The sequence below is a fragment of the Coregonus clupeaformis genome, unplaced genomic scaffold (assembly GCF_020615455.1).
Source record: "Coregonus clupeaformis isolate EN_2021a unplaced genomic scaffold, ASM2061545v1 scaf0037, whole genome shotgun sequence".
Lineage (NCBI taxonomy): Eukaryota > Metazoa > Chordata > Actinopteri > Salmoniformes > Salmonidae > Coregonus > Coregonus clupeaformis.
In genome coordinates this window covers 1,113,040-1,129,656 of record NW_025533492.1, presented here as the reverse complement: position 1 = coordinate 1,129,656, position 16,617 = coordinate 1,113,040, and the positions used below count along the sequence as shown (strand labels likewise).

Genomic DNA, 16,617 nt, shown 5'->3' with positions numbered 1-16,617 from the left:
TCCCTCAAGAATTTCCCAGTATTTAGCGCCATCCATCATTCCTTCAATTCTGACCAGTTTCCCAGTCCCTGCCGATGAAAAACATCCCCACTGCATGATGCTGCCACCACCATGCTTCACTGTGGGGATGGTGTTCTCGGGGTGATGAGTGGTGTTGGGTTTGCGCCAGACATAGCGTTTTCCTTGATGGCCAAAAATCTGACCAGAGTACCTTCTTCCATATGTTTGGGGAGTCTCCCACATGCCTTTTGGCGAACACCAAACGTGTTTGCTTATTTTCTTCTTTAAACAATGGCTTTTTCAGCTCCTTCAGGGTTATCTTTGGTCTCTTTGTTGCCTCTCTGATTAATGCCCTCCTTGCCTGGTCCGTGAGTTTTAGTGGGCGGCCCTCTCTTGGCAGGTTTGTTGTGGTGCCATATTCTTTCAATTTTTTAATAATGGATTTAATGGTGCTCCGTGGGATGTTCAAAGATTATGTGACAGATCATGTGACACTTAGATTGCACACAGGTGGACTTTTTAAAACGAATTATGTGACTTCTGAAAGTAATTGGTTGCACCAGATCTTATTTAGGGGCTTCATAGCAAAGGGGGTGAATACATATGCACGCACCACTTTTCCGTTATTTTTTTTTAAATACTTTTTTTAAACAAGTTATTTTTTTATTTTCACTTCACCAATTTGGACTATTTTGTGTATGTCCATTACATGAAATCCAAATAAAAATCAATTTAAATTACAGGTTGTAATGCAAGAAAATACGAAAAACGCCAAGGGGGCTGAATACTTTTGCAAGGCACTGAACAAAAATATAAATGCAACATGCAACAGTTTAAAAAGATTTTACTGAGTTACAGTTCATTTAAGGACTCTATTTGGGCTCAATTTATTGTTCAGAGTTAGAATATTCTGCGAGGCATGCAAGACAGATTACCAAAACAGATTACCAAAACAGATTACCAAGACATTTGCATATGGTTCTGCCTGCCCCATCCTCTCTCTCCCCATTTAGTTCCGTTAAAGAAATGTTTTGCAACAGAATCGGCGCGAGGGAGAGAGTGGAGGGGGCAGGCAGAACCGTGCGTCTGTCTTGGTAATCTGTTTTGGTAATCTGTCTTGTATGTTTTGCAAATTCACCTCTTCCTCTCTGGTTTTATTTAAATGACACATCTTTCCCCAGGCCTTTATAGCCTGTCTAGTTAGGCTTAAACGTCGTAGTTGAAGTGACAGAAAGCTGAGCAGAGATTGAATACTCTCCTGTTCCTTTTTCCATTTTAGTTTGGAGATATTTGACAGGCTTTGTTTATACACTTTCACTTAGTCTCACTGTCCTCCCTGTTCTACTGTCATCACTGTCCTCCCTGTTTCACTGTCCTCCCTGTCTCACGGTCCTCCCTGTCTCACTCTCCTCCCTGTTTCACTGTCCTACCTGTCTCACTGTCCTCCCTGTCTCACTGTCCTCCCTGTCTCACTGTCCTCCCTGTCTCCCCTGTCACCCGGTCTCACTGTCCTCCCTGTCTCACTGTCTCATGTCCTCCCTGTTTCACTGTCTCCCTGTTTCACTGTCTCCCTGTTTCACTGTCCTCCCTGTCTCACTGTCCTCACTGTCTCACTCTCCTCCCTGTCTCATGTCCTCCCTGTCTCCCTGTTTCACTGTCTCCCTGTCTCACGGTCCTCCCTGTCTCACTCTCCCTTCTGTCCTCCCTGTCTCATGTCCTCCCTGTCTCCCTGTTTAACTGTCTCCCTGTTTCACTGTCCTCACTGTCCTCCCTGTCACTGTCCTCGCTGTCACCCTGTCTTCCCTGTCACCCGGTCTCACTGTCCTCACTGTCCTTCCTGACTCACTGTCCTCCCTGGTTTCACTGTCCTCACTGTCTTCCCTGGTCTCACTGTCTTCCCTGGTCTCACTGTCCTCCCTGGTCTCACTGTCCTCCCTGGTCTCACTGTCCTCCCTGGTCTCACTGTCCTCACTTTCTTCCCTGGTCTCACGGTCCTCCCTGGTCTCACTGTCCTCCCTGGTCTCACTGTCCTCCTGTCTTCCCCTTCCAGTGTCTGCCAGTCACAAGCGTCAGAAGGATCAGCAGGCAGGTGGAGCAGCAAAGAGACACAAGCCAAACAGAAAGAGCTCAGTGCCTCCCAAGAAGAACAACAACAGGAAACCTGGTAATGAAGAGAGTGAGCTCCCTGTCTTTCACAGCACCCACTAGTTACCGAGGGCTACGCTAGGGCTGGTGAATCTGGCCAGGATATATCAAGCATCTCAGTAGGAGTACTGGTCTAGGATCAGTTTAGACTTTTGGATCATAATGAATAAGATTATATTAATAGGAGGGACCTGATCCTAGATCAGCACTCTGAGATGCTTGATACATACGGCCCCTGACTGGCTTCCTCTGGCCTCACTCTCCTATTGCTCTCTCTTTCTGGCATCTGGCTTCCTCTGGCCTCACTCTCCTATTGCTCTCTCTTTCTGGCATCTGGCTTCCTCTGGCCTCACTCTCCTATTGCTCTCTCTTTCTGGCATCTGGCTTCCTCTGGCCTCACTCTCCTATTGCTCTCTCTTTCTGGCATCTGGCTTCCTCTGGCCTCACTCTCCTATTGCTCTCTCTTTCTGGCATCTGGCTTCCTCTGGCCTCACTCTCCTGTTGCTCTCTCTTTCTGGCATCTGGCTTCCTCTGGCCTCACTCTCCTATTGCTCTCTCTTTCTGGCATCTGGCTTCCTCTGGCCTCACTCTCCTATTGCTCTCTCTTTCTGGCATCTGGCTTCCTCTGGCCTCACTCTCCTATTGCTCTCTCTTTCTGGCATCTGGCATTCCTCTGGCCTCACTCTCCTATTGCTCTCTCTTTCTGGCATCTGGCTTCCTCTGGCCTCACTCTCCTATTGCTCTCTCTTTCTGGCATCTGGCTTCCTCTGGCCTCACTCTCCTATTGCTCTCTCTTTCTGGCATCTGGCTTCCTCTGGCCTCACTCTCCTATTGCTCTCTCTTTCTGGCATCTGGCTTCCTCTGGCCTCACTCTCCTATTGCTCTCTCTTTCTGGCATCTGGCTTCCTCTGGCCTCACTCTCCTATTGCTCTCTCTTTCTGGCATCTGGCTTCCTCTGGCCTCACTCTCCTATTGCTCTCTCTTTCTGGCATCTGGCTTCCTCTGGCCTCACTCTCCTATTGCTCTCTCTTTCTGGCATCTGGCCTCCTCTGGCCTCACTCTCCTATTGCTCTCTCTTTCTGGCATCTGGCTTCCTCTGGCCTCACTCTCCTATTGCTCTCTCTTTCTGGCATCTGGCTTCCTCTGGCCTCACTCTCCTATTGCTCTCTCTTTCTGGCATCTGGCATTCCTCTGGCCTCACTCTCCTATTGCTCTCTCTTTCTGGCATCTGGCTTCCTCTGGCCTCACTCTCCTATTGCTCTCTCTTTCTGGCATCTGGCTTCCTCTGGCCTCACTCTCCTATTGCTCTCTCTTTCTGGCATCTGGCTTCCTCTGGCCTCACTCTCCTATTGCTCTCTCTTTCTGGCATCTGGCTTCCTCTGGCCTCACTCTCCTATTGCTCTCTCTCTTTCTGGCATCTGGCTTCCTCTGGCCTCACTCTCCTATTGCTCTCTCTTTCTGGCATCTGGCTTCCTCTGGCCTCACTCTCCTATTGCTCTCTCTTTCTGGCATCTGGCTTCCTCTGGCCTCACTCTCCTATTGCTCTCTCTTTCTGGCATCTGGCTTCCTCTGGCCTCACTCTCCTATTGCTCTCTCTTTCTGGCATCTGGCTTCCTCTGGCCTCACTCTCCTATTGCTCTCTCTTTCTGGCATCTGGCTTCCTCTGGCCTCACTCTCCTATTGCTCTCTCTTTCTGGCATCTGGCTTCCTCTGGCCTCACTCTCCTATTGCTCTCTCTCTCTGGCATCTGGCTTATCTGGCCTCACTCTCCGATTGCTCTCTCTTTCTGGCATCTGGCTTCCTCTGGCCTCACTCTCCTATTGCTCTCTCTTTCTGGCATCTGGCTTCTTCTGGCCTCACTCTCCTATTGCTCTCTCTTTCTGGCATCTGGCTTCCTCTGGCCTCACTCTCCTATTGCTCTCTCTTTTTGGCATCTGGTTTCCTCTGGCCTCACTCTCCTATTGCTCTCTCTTTCTGGCATCTGGCTTCCTCTGGCCTCACTCTCCTATTGCTCTCTCTTTCTGGCATCTGGCTTCCTCTGGCCTCACTCTCCTATTGCTCTCTCTTTCTGGCATCTGGCTTCCTCTGGCCTCACTCTCCTATTGCTCTCTCTTTCTGGCATCTGGCTTCCTCTGGCCTCACTCTCCTATTGCTCTCTCTCTCTGGCATCTGGCTTATCTGGCCTCACTCTCCTATTGCTCTCTCTTTCTGGCATCTGGCTTCCTCTGGCCTCATTCTCCTATTGCTCTCTCTTTCTGGCATCTGGCTTCCTCTGGCCTCACTCTCCTATTGCTCTCTCTTTTTGGCATCTGGTTTCCTCTGGCCTCACTCTCCTATTGCTCTCTCTTTCTGGCATCTGGCTTCCTCTGGCCTCACTCTCCTATTGCTCTCTCTTTCTGGCATCTGGCTTCCTCTGGCCTCACTCTCCTATTGCTCTCTCTTTCTGGCATCTGGCTTCCTCTGGCCTCACTCTCCTATTGCTCTCTCTTTCTGGCATCTGGCTTCCTCTGGCCTCACTCTCCTATTGCTCTCTCTTTCTGGCATCTGGCTTCCTCTGGCCTCACTCTCCTATTGCTCTCTCTTTCTGGCATCTGGCTTTCCTCTGGCCTCACCCTCCTATTGCTCTCTCTTTCTGGCATCTGGCTTCCTCTGGCCTCACTCTCCTATTGCTCTCTCTGTCTGGCATCTGGCTTCCTCTGGCCTCACTCTCCTATTGCTCTCTCTTTCTGGCAGCTGGCTTCCTCTGGCCTCACTCTCCTATTGCTCTCTCTTTCTGGCATCTGGCTTCCTCTGGCCTCACTCTCCTATTGCTCTCTCTTTCTGGCATCTGGCTTCCTCTGGCCTCACCCTCCTATTGCTCTCTCTGTCTGGCATCTGGCTTCCTCTGGCCTCACTCTCCTATTGCTCTCTCTTTCTGGCAGCTGGCTTCCTCTGGCCTCACTCTCCTATTGCTCTCTCTTTCTGGCATCTGGCTTCCTCTGGCCTCACTCTCCTATTGCTCTCTCTTTCTGGCATCTGGCTTCCTCTGGCCTCACTCTCCTATTGCTCTCTCTTTCTGGCATCTGGCTTCCTCTGGCCTCACTCTCCTATTGCTCTCTCTCTCTGGCATCTGGCTTATCTGGCCTCACTCTCCTATTGCTCTCTCTTTCTGGCATCTGGCTTCCTCTGGCCTCACTCTCCTATTGCTCTCTCTTTCTGGCATCTGGCTTCCTCTGGCCTCACTCTCCTATTGCTCTCTCTTTCTGGCATCTGGCTTCCTCTGGCCTCACTCTCCTATTGCTCTCTCTTTCTGGCATCTGGCTTTCCTCTGGCCTCACTCTCCTATTGCTCTCTCTTTCTGGCATCTGGCTTCCTCTGGCCTCACTCTCCTATTGCTCTCTCTTTCTGGCATCTGGCTTCCTCTGGCCTCAATCTCCTATTGCTCTCTCTTTCTGGCATCTGGCTTCCTCTGGCCTCACTCTCCTATTGCTCTCTCTTTTTGGCATCTGGTTTCCTCTGGCCTCACTCTCCTATTGCTCTCTCTTTCTGGCATCTGGCTTCCTCTGGCCTCACTCTCCTATTGCTCTCTCTTTCTGGCATCTGGCTTCCTCTGGCCTCACTCTCCTATTGCTCTCTCTTTCTGGCATCTGGCTTCCTCTGGCCTCACTCTCCTATTGCTCTCTCTTTCTGGCATCTGGCTTCCTCTGGCCTCACTCTCCTATTGCTCTCTCTCTCTGGCATCTGGCTTATCTGGCCTCACTCTCCTATTGCTCTCTCTTTCTGGCATCTGGCTTCTTCTGGCCTCATTCTCCTATTGCTCTCTCTTTCTGGCATCTGGCTTCCTCTGGCCTCACTCTCCTATTGCTCTCTCTTTTTGGCATCTGGTTTCCTCTGGCCTCACTCTCCTATTGCTCTCTCTTTCTGGCATCTGGCTTCCTCTGGCCTCACTCTCCTATTGCTCTCTCTTTCTGGCATCTGGCTTCCTCTGGCCTCACTCTCCTATTGCTCTCTCTTTCTGGCATCTGGCTTCCTCTGGCCTCACTCTCCTATTGCTCTCTCTTTCTGGCATCTGGCTTCCTCTGGCCTCACTCTCCTATTGCTCTCTCTTTCTGGCATCTGGCTTCCTCTGGCCTCACTCTCCTATTGCTCTCTCTTTCTGGCATCTGGCTTTCCTCTGGCCTCACCCTCCTATTGCTCTCTCTTTCTGGCATCTGGCTTCCTCTGTCCTCACTCTCCTATTGCTCTCTCTGTCTGGCATCTGGCTTCCTCTGGCCTCACTCTCCTATTGCTCTCTCTTTCTGGCAGCTGGCTTCCTCTGGCCTCACTCTCCTATTGCTCTCTCTTTCTGGCATCTGGCTTCCTCTGGCCTCACTCTCCTATTGCTCTCTCTTTCTGGCATCTGGCTTCCTCTGGCCTCACCCTCCTATTGCTCTCTCTGTCTGGCATCTGGCTTCCTCTGGCCTCACTCTCCTATTGCTCTCTCTTTCTGGCAGCTGGCTTCCTCTGGCCTCACTCTCCTATTGCTCTCTCTTTCTGGCATCTGGCTTCCTCTGGCCTCACTCTCCTATTGCTCTCTCTTTCTGGCATCTGGCTTCCTCTGGCCTCACCCTCCTATTGCTCTCTCTTTCTGGCATCTGGCTTCCTCTGGCCTCACTCTCCTATTGCTCTCTCTGTCTGACATCTGGCTTCCTCTGGCCTCACTCTCCTATTGCTCTCTCTTTCTGGCAGCTGGCTTCCTCTGGCCTCACTCTCCTATTGCTCTCTCTTTCTGGCATCTGGCTTCCTCTGGCCTCACTCTCCTATTGCTCTCTCCCTTCTGGCATCTGGCTTCCTCTGGCCTCACCCTCCTATTGCTCTCTCTTTCTGGCATCTGAAATGATCAGAGCCACAGTTAGATCAGCTGTAGAACAAGCTGTGCTTTTATAGAAGCACGTCTTCAAATGTTCATTCTAACAACTCTCCAAGCACCAGCAATTACCAACGAAGCAATTCATCTACTTGTAAAAGTTGTTACAATGAAAATTACAATTGTAGCTAATTCATATTATTATTATTATTATTATTATTATTATTATTATTATTATTATTATTATTATTATATCTTCCTTCTATTCTGACTCCTCCCTATTGTCCTCCCCCACCCCGCCCCTCCCACTCCCCTCCCCCCTCCCCTGCCACTGCCCTGCCACTCCTCTCCCCTCCCCTGCCACTGCCCTGCCACTCCTCTCCCCTCCCCCCTCCCCCTCCCTTGCCCCTCCCATCCCTGCCCCTCCCCTCCCCGCCCTGCCCCTCCCCTCCAGCCCACAGCAGTGACAGTGAAGACCAGTTATTGGGTGAGAGCATGGCTGAGACCCATGGTGCAGCAGACCTGAAGGGGTCCATCTCCCCCAACTGTCTCGGACAGGGTGAGGGACGCACCCCTCCATCCAGCCAGAAGTACCACAAGCAGCAGCAGCATAGGGTCCCCCCCCACCCCCATGGTAGAACACCATCCGTCTACAAGTGGAGCTTCCAGATGTGTAAGTGTGCCGATACCAACTACAGTATACACAGAGCCTCAACCAACCCTGGCTGTCTTTCACAGAGCCTCAACCAACCCTGGCTAACTTTCACAGAGCCTCAACCAACCCTGGCTGTCTTTCACAGAGCCTCAACCAACCCTGGCTGTCTTTCACAGAGCCTCAACCAACCCTGGCTGTCTTTCACAGAGCCTCAACCAACTATGGCTGTCTTTCACAGAGCCTCAACCAACCCTGGCTGTCTTTCACAGAGCCTCAACCAACCCTGGCTGTCTTTCACAGAGCCTCAACCAACTATGGCTGTCTTTCACAGAGCCTCAACCAACCCTGGCTGTCTTTCACAGAGCCTCAACCAACCCTGGCTGTCTTTCACAGAGCCTCAACCAACCCTGGCTGTCTTTCACAGAGCCTCAACCAACCCTGGCTGTCTTTCACAGAGCCTCAACCAACCCTGGCTGTCTTTCACAGAGCCTCAACCAACTATGGCTGTCTTTCACTGAGCCTCAACCAACCCTGGCTGTCTTTCACAGAACCTCAACCAACCCTGGCTGTCTTTCACAGAGCCTCAACCAACCCTGGCTGTCTTTCACAGAGCCTCAACCAACTATGGCTGTCTTTCACTGAGCCTCAACCAACCCTGGCTGTCTTTCACAGAACCTCAACCAACCCTGGCTGTCTTTCACAGAGCCTCAACCAACCCTGGCTGTCTTTCACAGAGCCTCAACCAACCCTGGCTGTATTTCACAGCACCTCAACCAACCCTGGCTGTCTTTCACAGAGCCACCAACCCCTCCAGATTGATGCTAGCTACAGGAATTCTCATTTACCTTCCGTTTACAACCCACCAGATTGTCTGTTACTATACAGGTAGACTTGCCAGACATGGAGCCCTTTGTGATCACACAGAGGACTGTGGAGAGAGGACTGACTAGTGTTATACTGTTTGGTTTAGATTTATACTCTGAAACAGCCCACTGAGTCCTCTCCTTTCAATGTTGTTCCTCTCTTCCCCTAGCGGACCTGGAGAAGATGTGTAGTCTGGAGAGGATTTCCTTCCTCCAGGAGAAGCTGCAGGACATCAGGAACCACTACCTGTCTCTCAAGTCTGAGGTGGCGTCCATCGACAGACGACGTAAACGCATCAAGAAGAAAGAGAGAGAGAGTGAGTCATCACAATTGACAGTTTATTTGCTACCAGAGCTGTTATGGTAACCACAATAAACAGAGGGAGAAAGAAATGTAGTTTCTAACCATGTACTACTGTATCTGGAGACCAAGACAATCCCTGTTAACCATGTAGCTGGAGACCAAGACATTCCCTGTTAACCATGTAGTACTGTATCTGGCGACCAAGACAATCCCTGTTAACCATGTAGCTGGAGACCAAGACAATCCCTGTTAACCATGTAGTACTGTAGCTGGAGACCAAGACAATCCCTGTTAACCATGTAGTACTGTAGCTGGAGACCAAGACAATCCCTGTTAACCCTGTAGCTGGAGACCAAGACAATCCCTGTTAACCATGTAGCTGGAGACCAAGACAATCCCTGTTAACCCTGTATCTGGAGACCAAGACAATCCCTGTTAACCATGTAGTACTGTATCTGGAGACCAAGACAATCCCTGTTAACCATGTAGTACTGTATCTGGAGACCAAGACAATCCCTGTTAACCATGTAGCTGGAGACCAAGACAATCCCTGTTAACCATGTAGCTGGAGACCAAGACATTCCCTGTTAACCATGTAGGACTGTATCTGGAGACCAAGACAATCCCTGTTAACCATGTAGCTGGAGCCCAAGACAATCCCTGTTAACCATGTAGTACTGTATCTGGAGACCAAGACAATCCCTGTTAACCATGTAGCTGGAGACCAAGACAATCCCTGTTAACCATGTAGTACTGTATCTGGAGACCAAGACAATCCCTGTTAACCATGTAGTACTGTATCTGGAGACCAAGACAATCCCTGTTAACCATGTTGTACTGTATCTGGAGACCAAGACAATCCCTGTTAACCCTGTATCTGGAGACCAAGACAATCCCTGTTAACCCTGTATCTGGAGACCAAGACAATCCCTGTTAACCATGTAGCTGGAGACCAAGACAATCCCTGTTAACCCTGTAGCTGGAGACCAAGACAATCCCTGTTAACCATGTAGTACTGTATCTGGAGACCAAGACAATCCCTGTTAACCATGTAGTACTGTATCTGGAGACCAAGACATTCCCTGTTAACCATGTAGTACTGTATCTGGAGACCAAGACAATCCCTGTTAACCCTGTAGCTGGAGACCAAGACAATCCCTGTTAACCATGTAGTACTGTAGCTGGAGACCAAGACAATCCCTGTTAACCATGTAGCTGGAGACCAAGACAATCCCTGTTAACCATGTAGTACTGTATCTGGAGACCAAGACAATCCCTGTTAACCATGTAGTACTGTATCTGGAGACCAAGACAATCCCTGTTAACCATGTAGTACTGTATCTGGAGACCAAGACAATCCCTGTTAACCATGTAGCTGGAGACCAAGACAATCCCTGTTAACCATGTAGTACTGTAGCTGGAGACCAAGACAATCCCTGTTAACCCTGTACCTGGAGACCAAGACAATCCCTGTTAACCATGTAGTACTGTAGCTGGAGACCAAGACAATCCCTGTTAACCATGTAGTACTGTAGCTGGAGACCAAGACAATCCCTGTTAACCATGTAGTACTGTATCTGGAGACCAAGACAATCCCTGTTAACCATGTAGTACTGTAGCTGGAGACCAAGACAATCCCTGTTAACCATGTACTACTGTATCTGGAGACCAAGACAATCCCTGTTAACCATGTAGCTGGAGACCAAGACAATCCCTGTTAACCCTGTATCTGGAGACCAAGACAATCCCTGTTAACCATGTAGCTGGAGACCAAGACAATCCCTGTTAACCATGTAGTACTGTATCTGGAGACCAAGACAATCCCTGTTAACCATGTAGTACTGTATCTGGAGACCAAGACAATCCCTGTTAACCATGTAGTACTGTAGCTGGAGACCAAGACAATCCCTGTTAACCATGTAGTACTGTATCTGGAGACCAAGACAGAATCCCTGTTAACCATGTAGCTGGAGACCAAGACATTCCCTGTTAACCATGTAGTACTGTATCTGGAGACCAAGACAATCCCTGTTAACCCTGTATCTGGAGACCAAGACAATCCCTGTTAACCATGTAGTACTGTATCTGGAGACCAAGACAATCCCTGTTAACCATGTAGCTGGAGACCAAGACAATCCCTGTTAACCATGTAGTACTGTATCTGGAGACCAAGACAATCCCTGTTAACCATGTAGTACTGTATCTGGAGACCAAGACAATCCCTGTTAACCCTGTATCTGGAGACCAAGACAATCCCTGTTAACCATGTAGTACTGTATCTGGAGACCAAGACAATCCCCGTTAACCATGTAGCTGGAGACCAAGACAATCCCTGTTAACCATGTAGCTGGAGACCAAGACAATCCCTGTTAACCATGTAGCTGGAGACCAAGACAATCCCTGTTAACCCTGTAGCTGGAGACCAAGACAATCCCTGTTAACCCTGTAGCTGGAGACCAAGACAATCCCTGTTAACCATGTTGCTGGAGACCAAGACAATCCCTGTTAACCATGTATCTGGAGACCAAGACAATCCCTGTTAACCATGTAGTACTGTATCTGGAGACCAAGACAATCCCTGTTAACCATGTAGTACTGTATCTGGAGACCAAGACAATCCCTGTTAACCATGTAGTACTGTATCTGGAGACCAAGACAATCCCTGTTAACCATGTAGCTGGAGACCAAGACAATCCCTGTTAACCATGTAGTACTGTATCTGGAGACCAAGACAATCCTTGTTAACCATGTAGCTGGAGACCAAGACAATCCCTGTTAACCCTGTAGCTGGAGACCAAGACAATCCCTGTTAACCATGTTGTTTCTTCTTCTCCCCAGGTACGGTGGCGGCCTCCTCCTCCTCCTCCTCCTCTTCCTCCCCGTCCTCCAGCTCTCTAACAGCAGCGGTGATGTTGACGCTAGCCACTCCTGTGTCCTCCTCTTCCTCCTCTCAGAACTCTGTTGTGTCTGTTGAGTGTAGGTGACCCCCCCCTGAGGCCCAGGACACAGCACTGAGAACTTAACCAGCACCACCCTGGTCCCATCCCAAAACACCCCCAACGCCCAGGCCCTGTCAGCACCCAACGCCCAGGCCCTGTCAGCCCCCAACGCCCAGGCCCTGTCAGCACCCAACGCCCAGGCCCTGTCAGCATCCACCCAAGACACACAACGTTTACCCAGGCCCCATCACCATCACCTTCACCTATACCCCTATATCCACCCTCACCCAACAGAACAGCCCCCAATCAGGCTTCACAACCTCCACCCTAACACCCCACACCCAGACCCCCCATACCAACCCCCTTCCAACAGAATGGACAACTCCCCCAGGCCCCTCCACACCAACCCCCATCCAACAGAACGGACAACTCCCCCAGGCCCCTCCATACCAACCACCTTCCAACAGAACGGACACCTCCCCCAGGCCCCTCCACACCAACCCCCTTCCAACAAAACGGACAACTCCCCCAGGCCCCTCCATACCAACCCCCTTCCAACAGAACGGACAACTCCCCCAGGCCCCTCCATACCAACCACCTTCCAACAGAACGGACACCTCCCCCAGGCCCCTCCACACCAACCCCCTTCCAACAAAACGGACAACTCCCCCAGGCCCCTCCATACCAACCCCCTTCCAACAGAACGGACACCTCCCCCAGGCCCCTCCACACCAACCCCCTTCCAACAAAACGGACAACTCCCCCCGGCCCCCTCCATACCAACCCCCTTCCAACAGAACGGACACCTCCCCCAGGCCCCTCCATACCAACCCCCTTCCAACAGAACGGACACCTCCCCCAGGCCCCTCCATACTGTACACCGATCTCCAACAGAACGGACACCTCCCCCCAGGCCCCTCCACACCAACCCCCTTCCAACAGAACGGACACCTCCCCCAGGCCCCTCCATACCAACCCCCTTCCAACAGAACGGACAACTCCCCCAGGCCCCTCCATACCAACCACCTTCCAACAGAACGGACACCTCCCCAGGCCCCTCCACACCAACCCCCTTCCAACAAACGGACAACTCCCCAGGCCCCTCCATACCAACCCCCTTCCAACAGAACGGACACCTCCCCCAGGCCCCTCCACACCAACCCCCTTCCAACAAAACGGACAACTCCCCAAGGCCCCTCCATACCAACCCCCTTCCAACAGAACGGACACCTCCCCCAGGCCCCTCCATACCAACCCACTTCCAACAGAACGGACACCTCCCCCAGGCCCCTCCATACTGTACACCGATCTCCAACAGAACGGACACCTCCCCCAGGCCCCTCCACACCAACCCCCTTCCAACAGAACGGACACCTCCCCAGGCCCCTCCATACTGTACACCGATCTCCAACAGAACGGACACCTCCCCCAGGCCCCTCCATACTGTACACCGATCTCCAACAGAACGGACACCTCCCCCAGGCCCCTCCATACTGTACACCGATCTCCAACAGAACGGACACCTCCCCCAGGCCCCTCCATACCAACCCACTTCCAACAGAACGGACACCTCCCCCAGGCCCCTCCATACTGTACACCGATCTCCAACAGAACGGACACCTCCCCCAGGCCCCTCCACACCAACCCCCTTCCAACAGAACGGACACCTCCCCCAGGCCCCTCCATACTGTACACCGATCTCCAACAGAACGGACACCTCCCCAGGCCCCTCCATACTGTACACCGATCTCCAACAGAACGGACACCTCCCCCAGGCCCCTCCATACTGTACACCGATCTCCAACAGAACGGACACCTCCCCCAGGCCCCTCCACACCAACCCCCTTCCAACAGAACGGACACCTCCCCCAGGCCCCTCCATACCAACCCACTTCCAACAGAACGGACACCTCCCCCAGGCCCCTCCATACTGTACACCGATCTCCAACAGAACGGACACCTCCCCCAGGCCCCTCCATACTGTACACCGATCTCCAACAGAACGGACACCTCCCCCAGGCCCCTCCACACCAACCCCCTTCCAACAGAACGGACACCTCCCTCAGGCCCCTCCATACCAACCCACTTCCAACAGAACGGACACCTCCCGCAGGCCCCTCCATACCAACCCCCTTCCAACAGAACGGACACCTCCCCCAGGCCCCTCCATACTGTACACCAATCTCCAACAGAACGGACACCTCCCCCAGGCCCCTCCATACCAACCCCCTTCCAACAGAACGGACACCTCCCCCAGGCCCCTCCATACTGTACACTGATCTCCAACAGAACGGACACCTCCCCCAGGCCCCTCCATACTGTACACCGATCTCCAACAGAACGGACACCTCCCCCAGAACCCTCCATACTGTACACCGATCTCCAACAGAACGGACACCTTCCCCAGGCCCCTCAATACTGTACACTGATCTCCAACAGAGCGGACACCTCCCCCAGGCCCCTCCATACTGTACACCGATCTCCAACAGAACGGACACCTCCCCCAGGCCCCTCCATACTGTACACCAATCTCCAACAGAACGGACACCTCCCCCAGGCCCCTCCATACTGTACACCGATCTCCAACAGAACGGACACCTCCCCCAGGCCCCTCCATACTGTACACCGATCTCCAACAGAACGGACACCTCCCCCAGGCCCCTCCATACTGTACACCGATCTCCAACAGAACGGACACCTCCCCCAGGCCCCTCCATACTGTACACCGATCTCCAACAGAATGGACACCTCCCCCCAGGCCCCTCCATACTGTACACCGATCTCCAACAGAATGGACACCTCCCCCAGGCCCCTCCATACTGTACACCGATCTCCAACAGAATGGACACCTCCCCCAGGCCCCTCCACACTGTACACCGATCTCCAACAGAACGGACACCTCCCCCAGGCCCCTCCACACTGTACACCGATCTCCAACAGAACGGACACCTCCCCCAGGCCACTCCATACTGTACACCGATCTCCAACAGAACGGACACCTCCCCCAGGCCCCTCCATACTGTACACTGATCTCCAACAGAACGGACACCTCCCCCAGGCCCCTCCATACTGTACACCGATCTCCAACAGAACGGACACCTCCCCCAGGCCCCTCCACACTGTACACCGATCTCCAACAGAACGGACACCTCCCCCAGGCCCCTCCACACTGTACACCGATCTCCAACAGAACGGACACCTCCCCCAGGCCCCTCCACACTGTACACCGATCTCCAACAGAACGGACACCTCCCCCAGGCCCCTCCACACTGTACACCGATCTCCAACAGAATGCACACCTCCCCCAGGCCCCTCCATACTGTACACCGATCTCCAACAGAACGGACACCTCCCCCAGGCCCCTCCATACTGTACACCGATCTCCAACAGAATGGACACCTCCCCCAGGCCCCTCCATACTGTACACCGATCTCCAACAGAACGGACACCTCCCCCAGGCCCCTCCACACTGTACACCGATCTCCAACAGAACGGACACCTCCCCCAGGCCACTCCATACTGTACACCGATCTCCAACAGAACGGACACCTCCCCCAGGCCCCTCCATACTGTACACCGATCTCCAACAGAACGGACACCTCCCCCAGGCCCCTCCATACTGTACACCGATCTCCAACAGAACGGACACCTCCCCCAGGCCCCTCCACACTGTACACCGATCTCCAACAGAACGGACACCTCCCCCAGGCCCCTCCACACTGTACACCGATCTCCAACAGAACGGACACCTCCCCCAGGCCCCTCCACACTGTACACCGATCTCCAACAGGGGACCAGAGACGACAGAGAGACAGACAAGACAACAAGCACTTTTCTATCCACAGCTGTTTCCTTGGCAAGCTAACTGCACTCAAGTGCACTCTTATGATGATTGGGTGGAAGAATACAATGACAATGAAATTACAAACGTGTTTTTCCTTAAATTGATAAACATTTATAAGAGTTGTTTTCTTCAAGCAATAATTATATTACATCTGATGTGGTTATTTAATATGCGTTAGGGATGGTGTGTACTATGTAGGCAATGCCATCTTCTGTTTTATCCTTCTTGTCACGGTGAATACAGAATGTCAGTGCCACATTGGCATGTAGTGTGTACTCACAGTAACCTTGCCACGTGTTTTTTCTCTGTCCCCCTCCTAATAGTGAAATGCCTGAGCGGTTTCCTTCCTCTCCGGCAACTGAGTTAGGAAGGACGCCTGTATCTTTGTATTGACTGGGTGTACTGATACACAATCCAACTTGTAATTAATAACTTCACCAGGCTCAAAGAGATATTCAATGTCTGCTTTTTATTTTATTTATTTTTTACCCATCTACCAATAGGTGCCCTTCTTTGCGAGGCATTGGAAAACCTCCCTGGTCTGTGTGGTTGAATCTGTGTTTAAAATTCACTGCTCGACTGAGGGATCTTACAGATAATTTTATGTGTGGGGTACGGAGATGAGGTAGTCATTCAAAAATCATGTTAAACAACATGTTTACTCCTGATCTTATAGGCTGGCCATAACACAGGGGTTGAATACTTATTAACTCAAGACATTTCAGCTTTTCAAAAACATAATTCCACTTCCACATTATGGTGTATTGTGTGTAGGCCAAAATCTCAATTTAATCCATTTTAAATTCAGGCTGTAACACAACAACATGTGGAAAAAGTAAAGGGGTGTGAATACTTTCTGAAGGCACTGTCTACTTTTAATGTATATGTTTTTACATAGTGACGCAGCCAGTCCACAAGGTGTCACAGCGGCCTTCTTTCATTCTCAGGGGAGAACCCGAAGAAGAGAACCTTACCACGCCAGCCAGGATCAGATGTCATCTAAATCTACTACAGTTTACATGGCAGTATCTAGATGATGGTA

At 51.6% G+C, this 16,617-nt stretch overlaps 1 protein-coding gene across 1 annotated transcript in view; it reads left to right on the top strand.

Moving 5' to 3' along the window:
- Nucleotides 1-11,818, top strand: part of LOC121556150 (AT-rich interactive domain-containing protein 4B-like) — a 93,805-nt gene extending 81,987 nt beyond the window's left edge. The window contains exons 13-16 of the mRNA XM_045212653.1: nucleotides 2,051-2,164; nucleotides 7,425-7,643; nucleotides 8,659-8,805; nucleotides 11,631-11,818. Coding sequence (XP_045068588.1) covers nucleotides 2,051-2,164; nucleotides 7,425-7,643; nucleotides 8,659-8,805; nucleotides 11,631-11,776 — 626 coding nt within the window. The 3' untranslated portion in view covers nucleotides 11,777-11,818. The remainder of the gene's footprint in view (nucleotides 1-2,050; nucleotides 2,165-7,424; nucleotides 7,644-8,658; nucleotides 8,806-11,630) is intronic.
- Nucleotides 11,819-16,617: the final 4,799 nt, after the last annotated feature.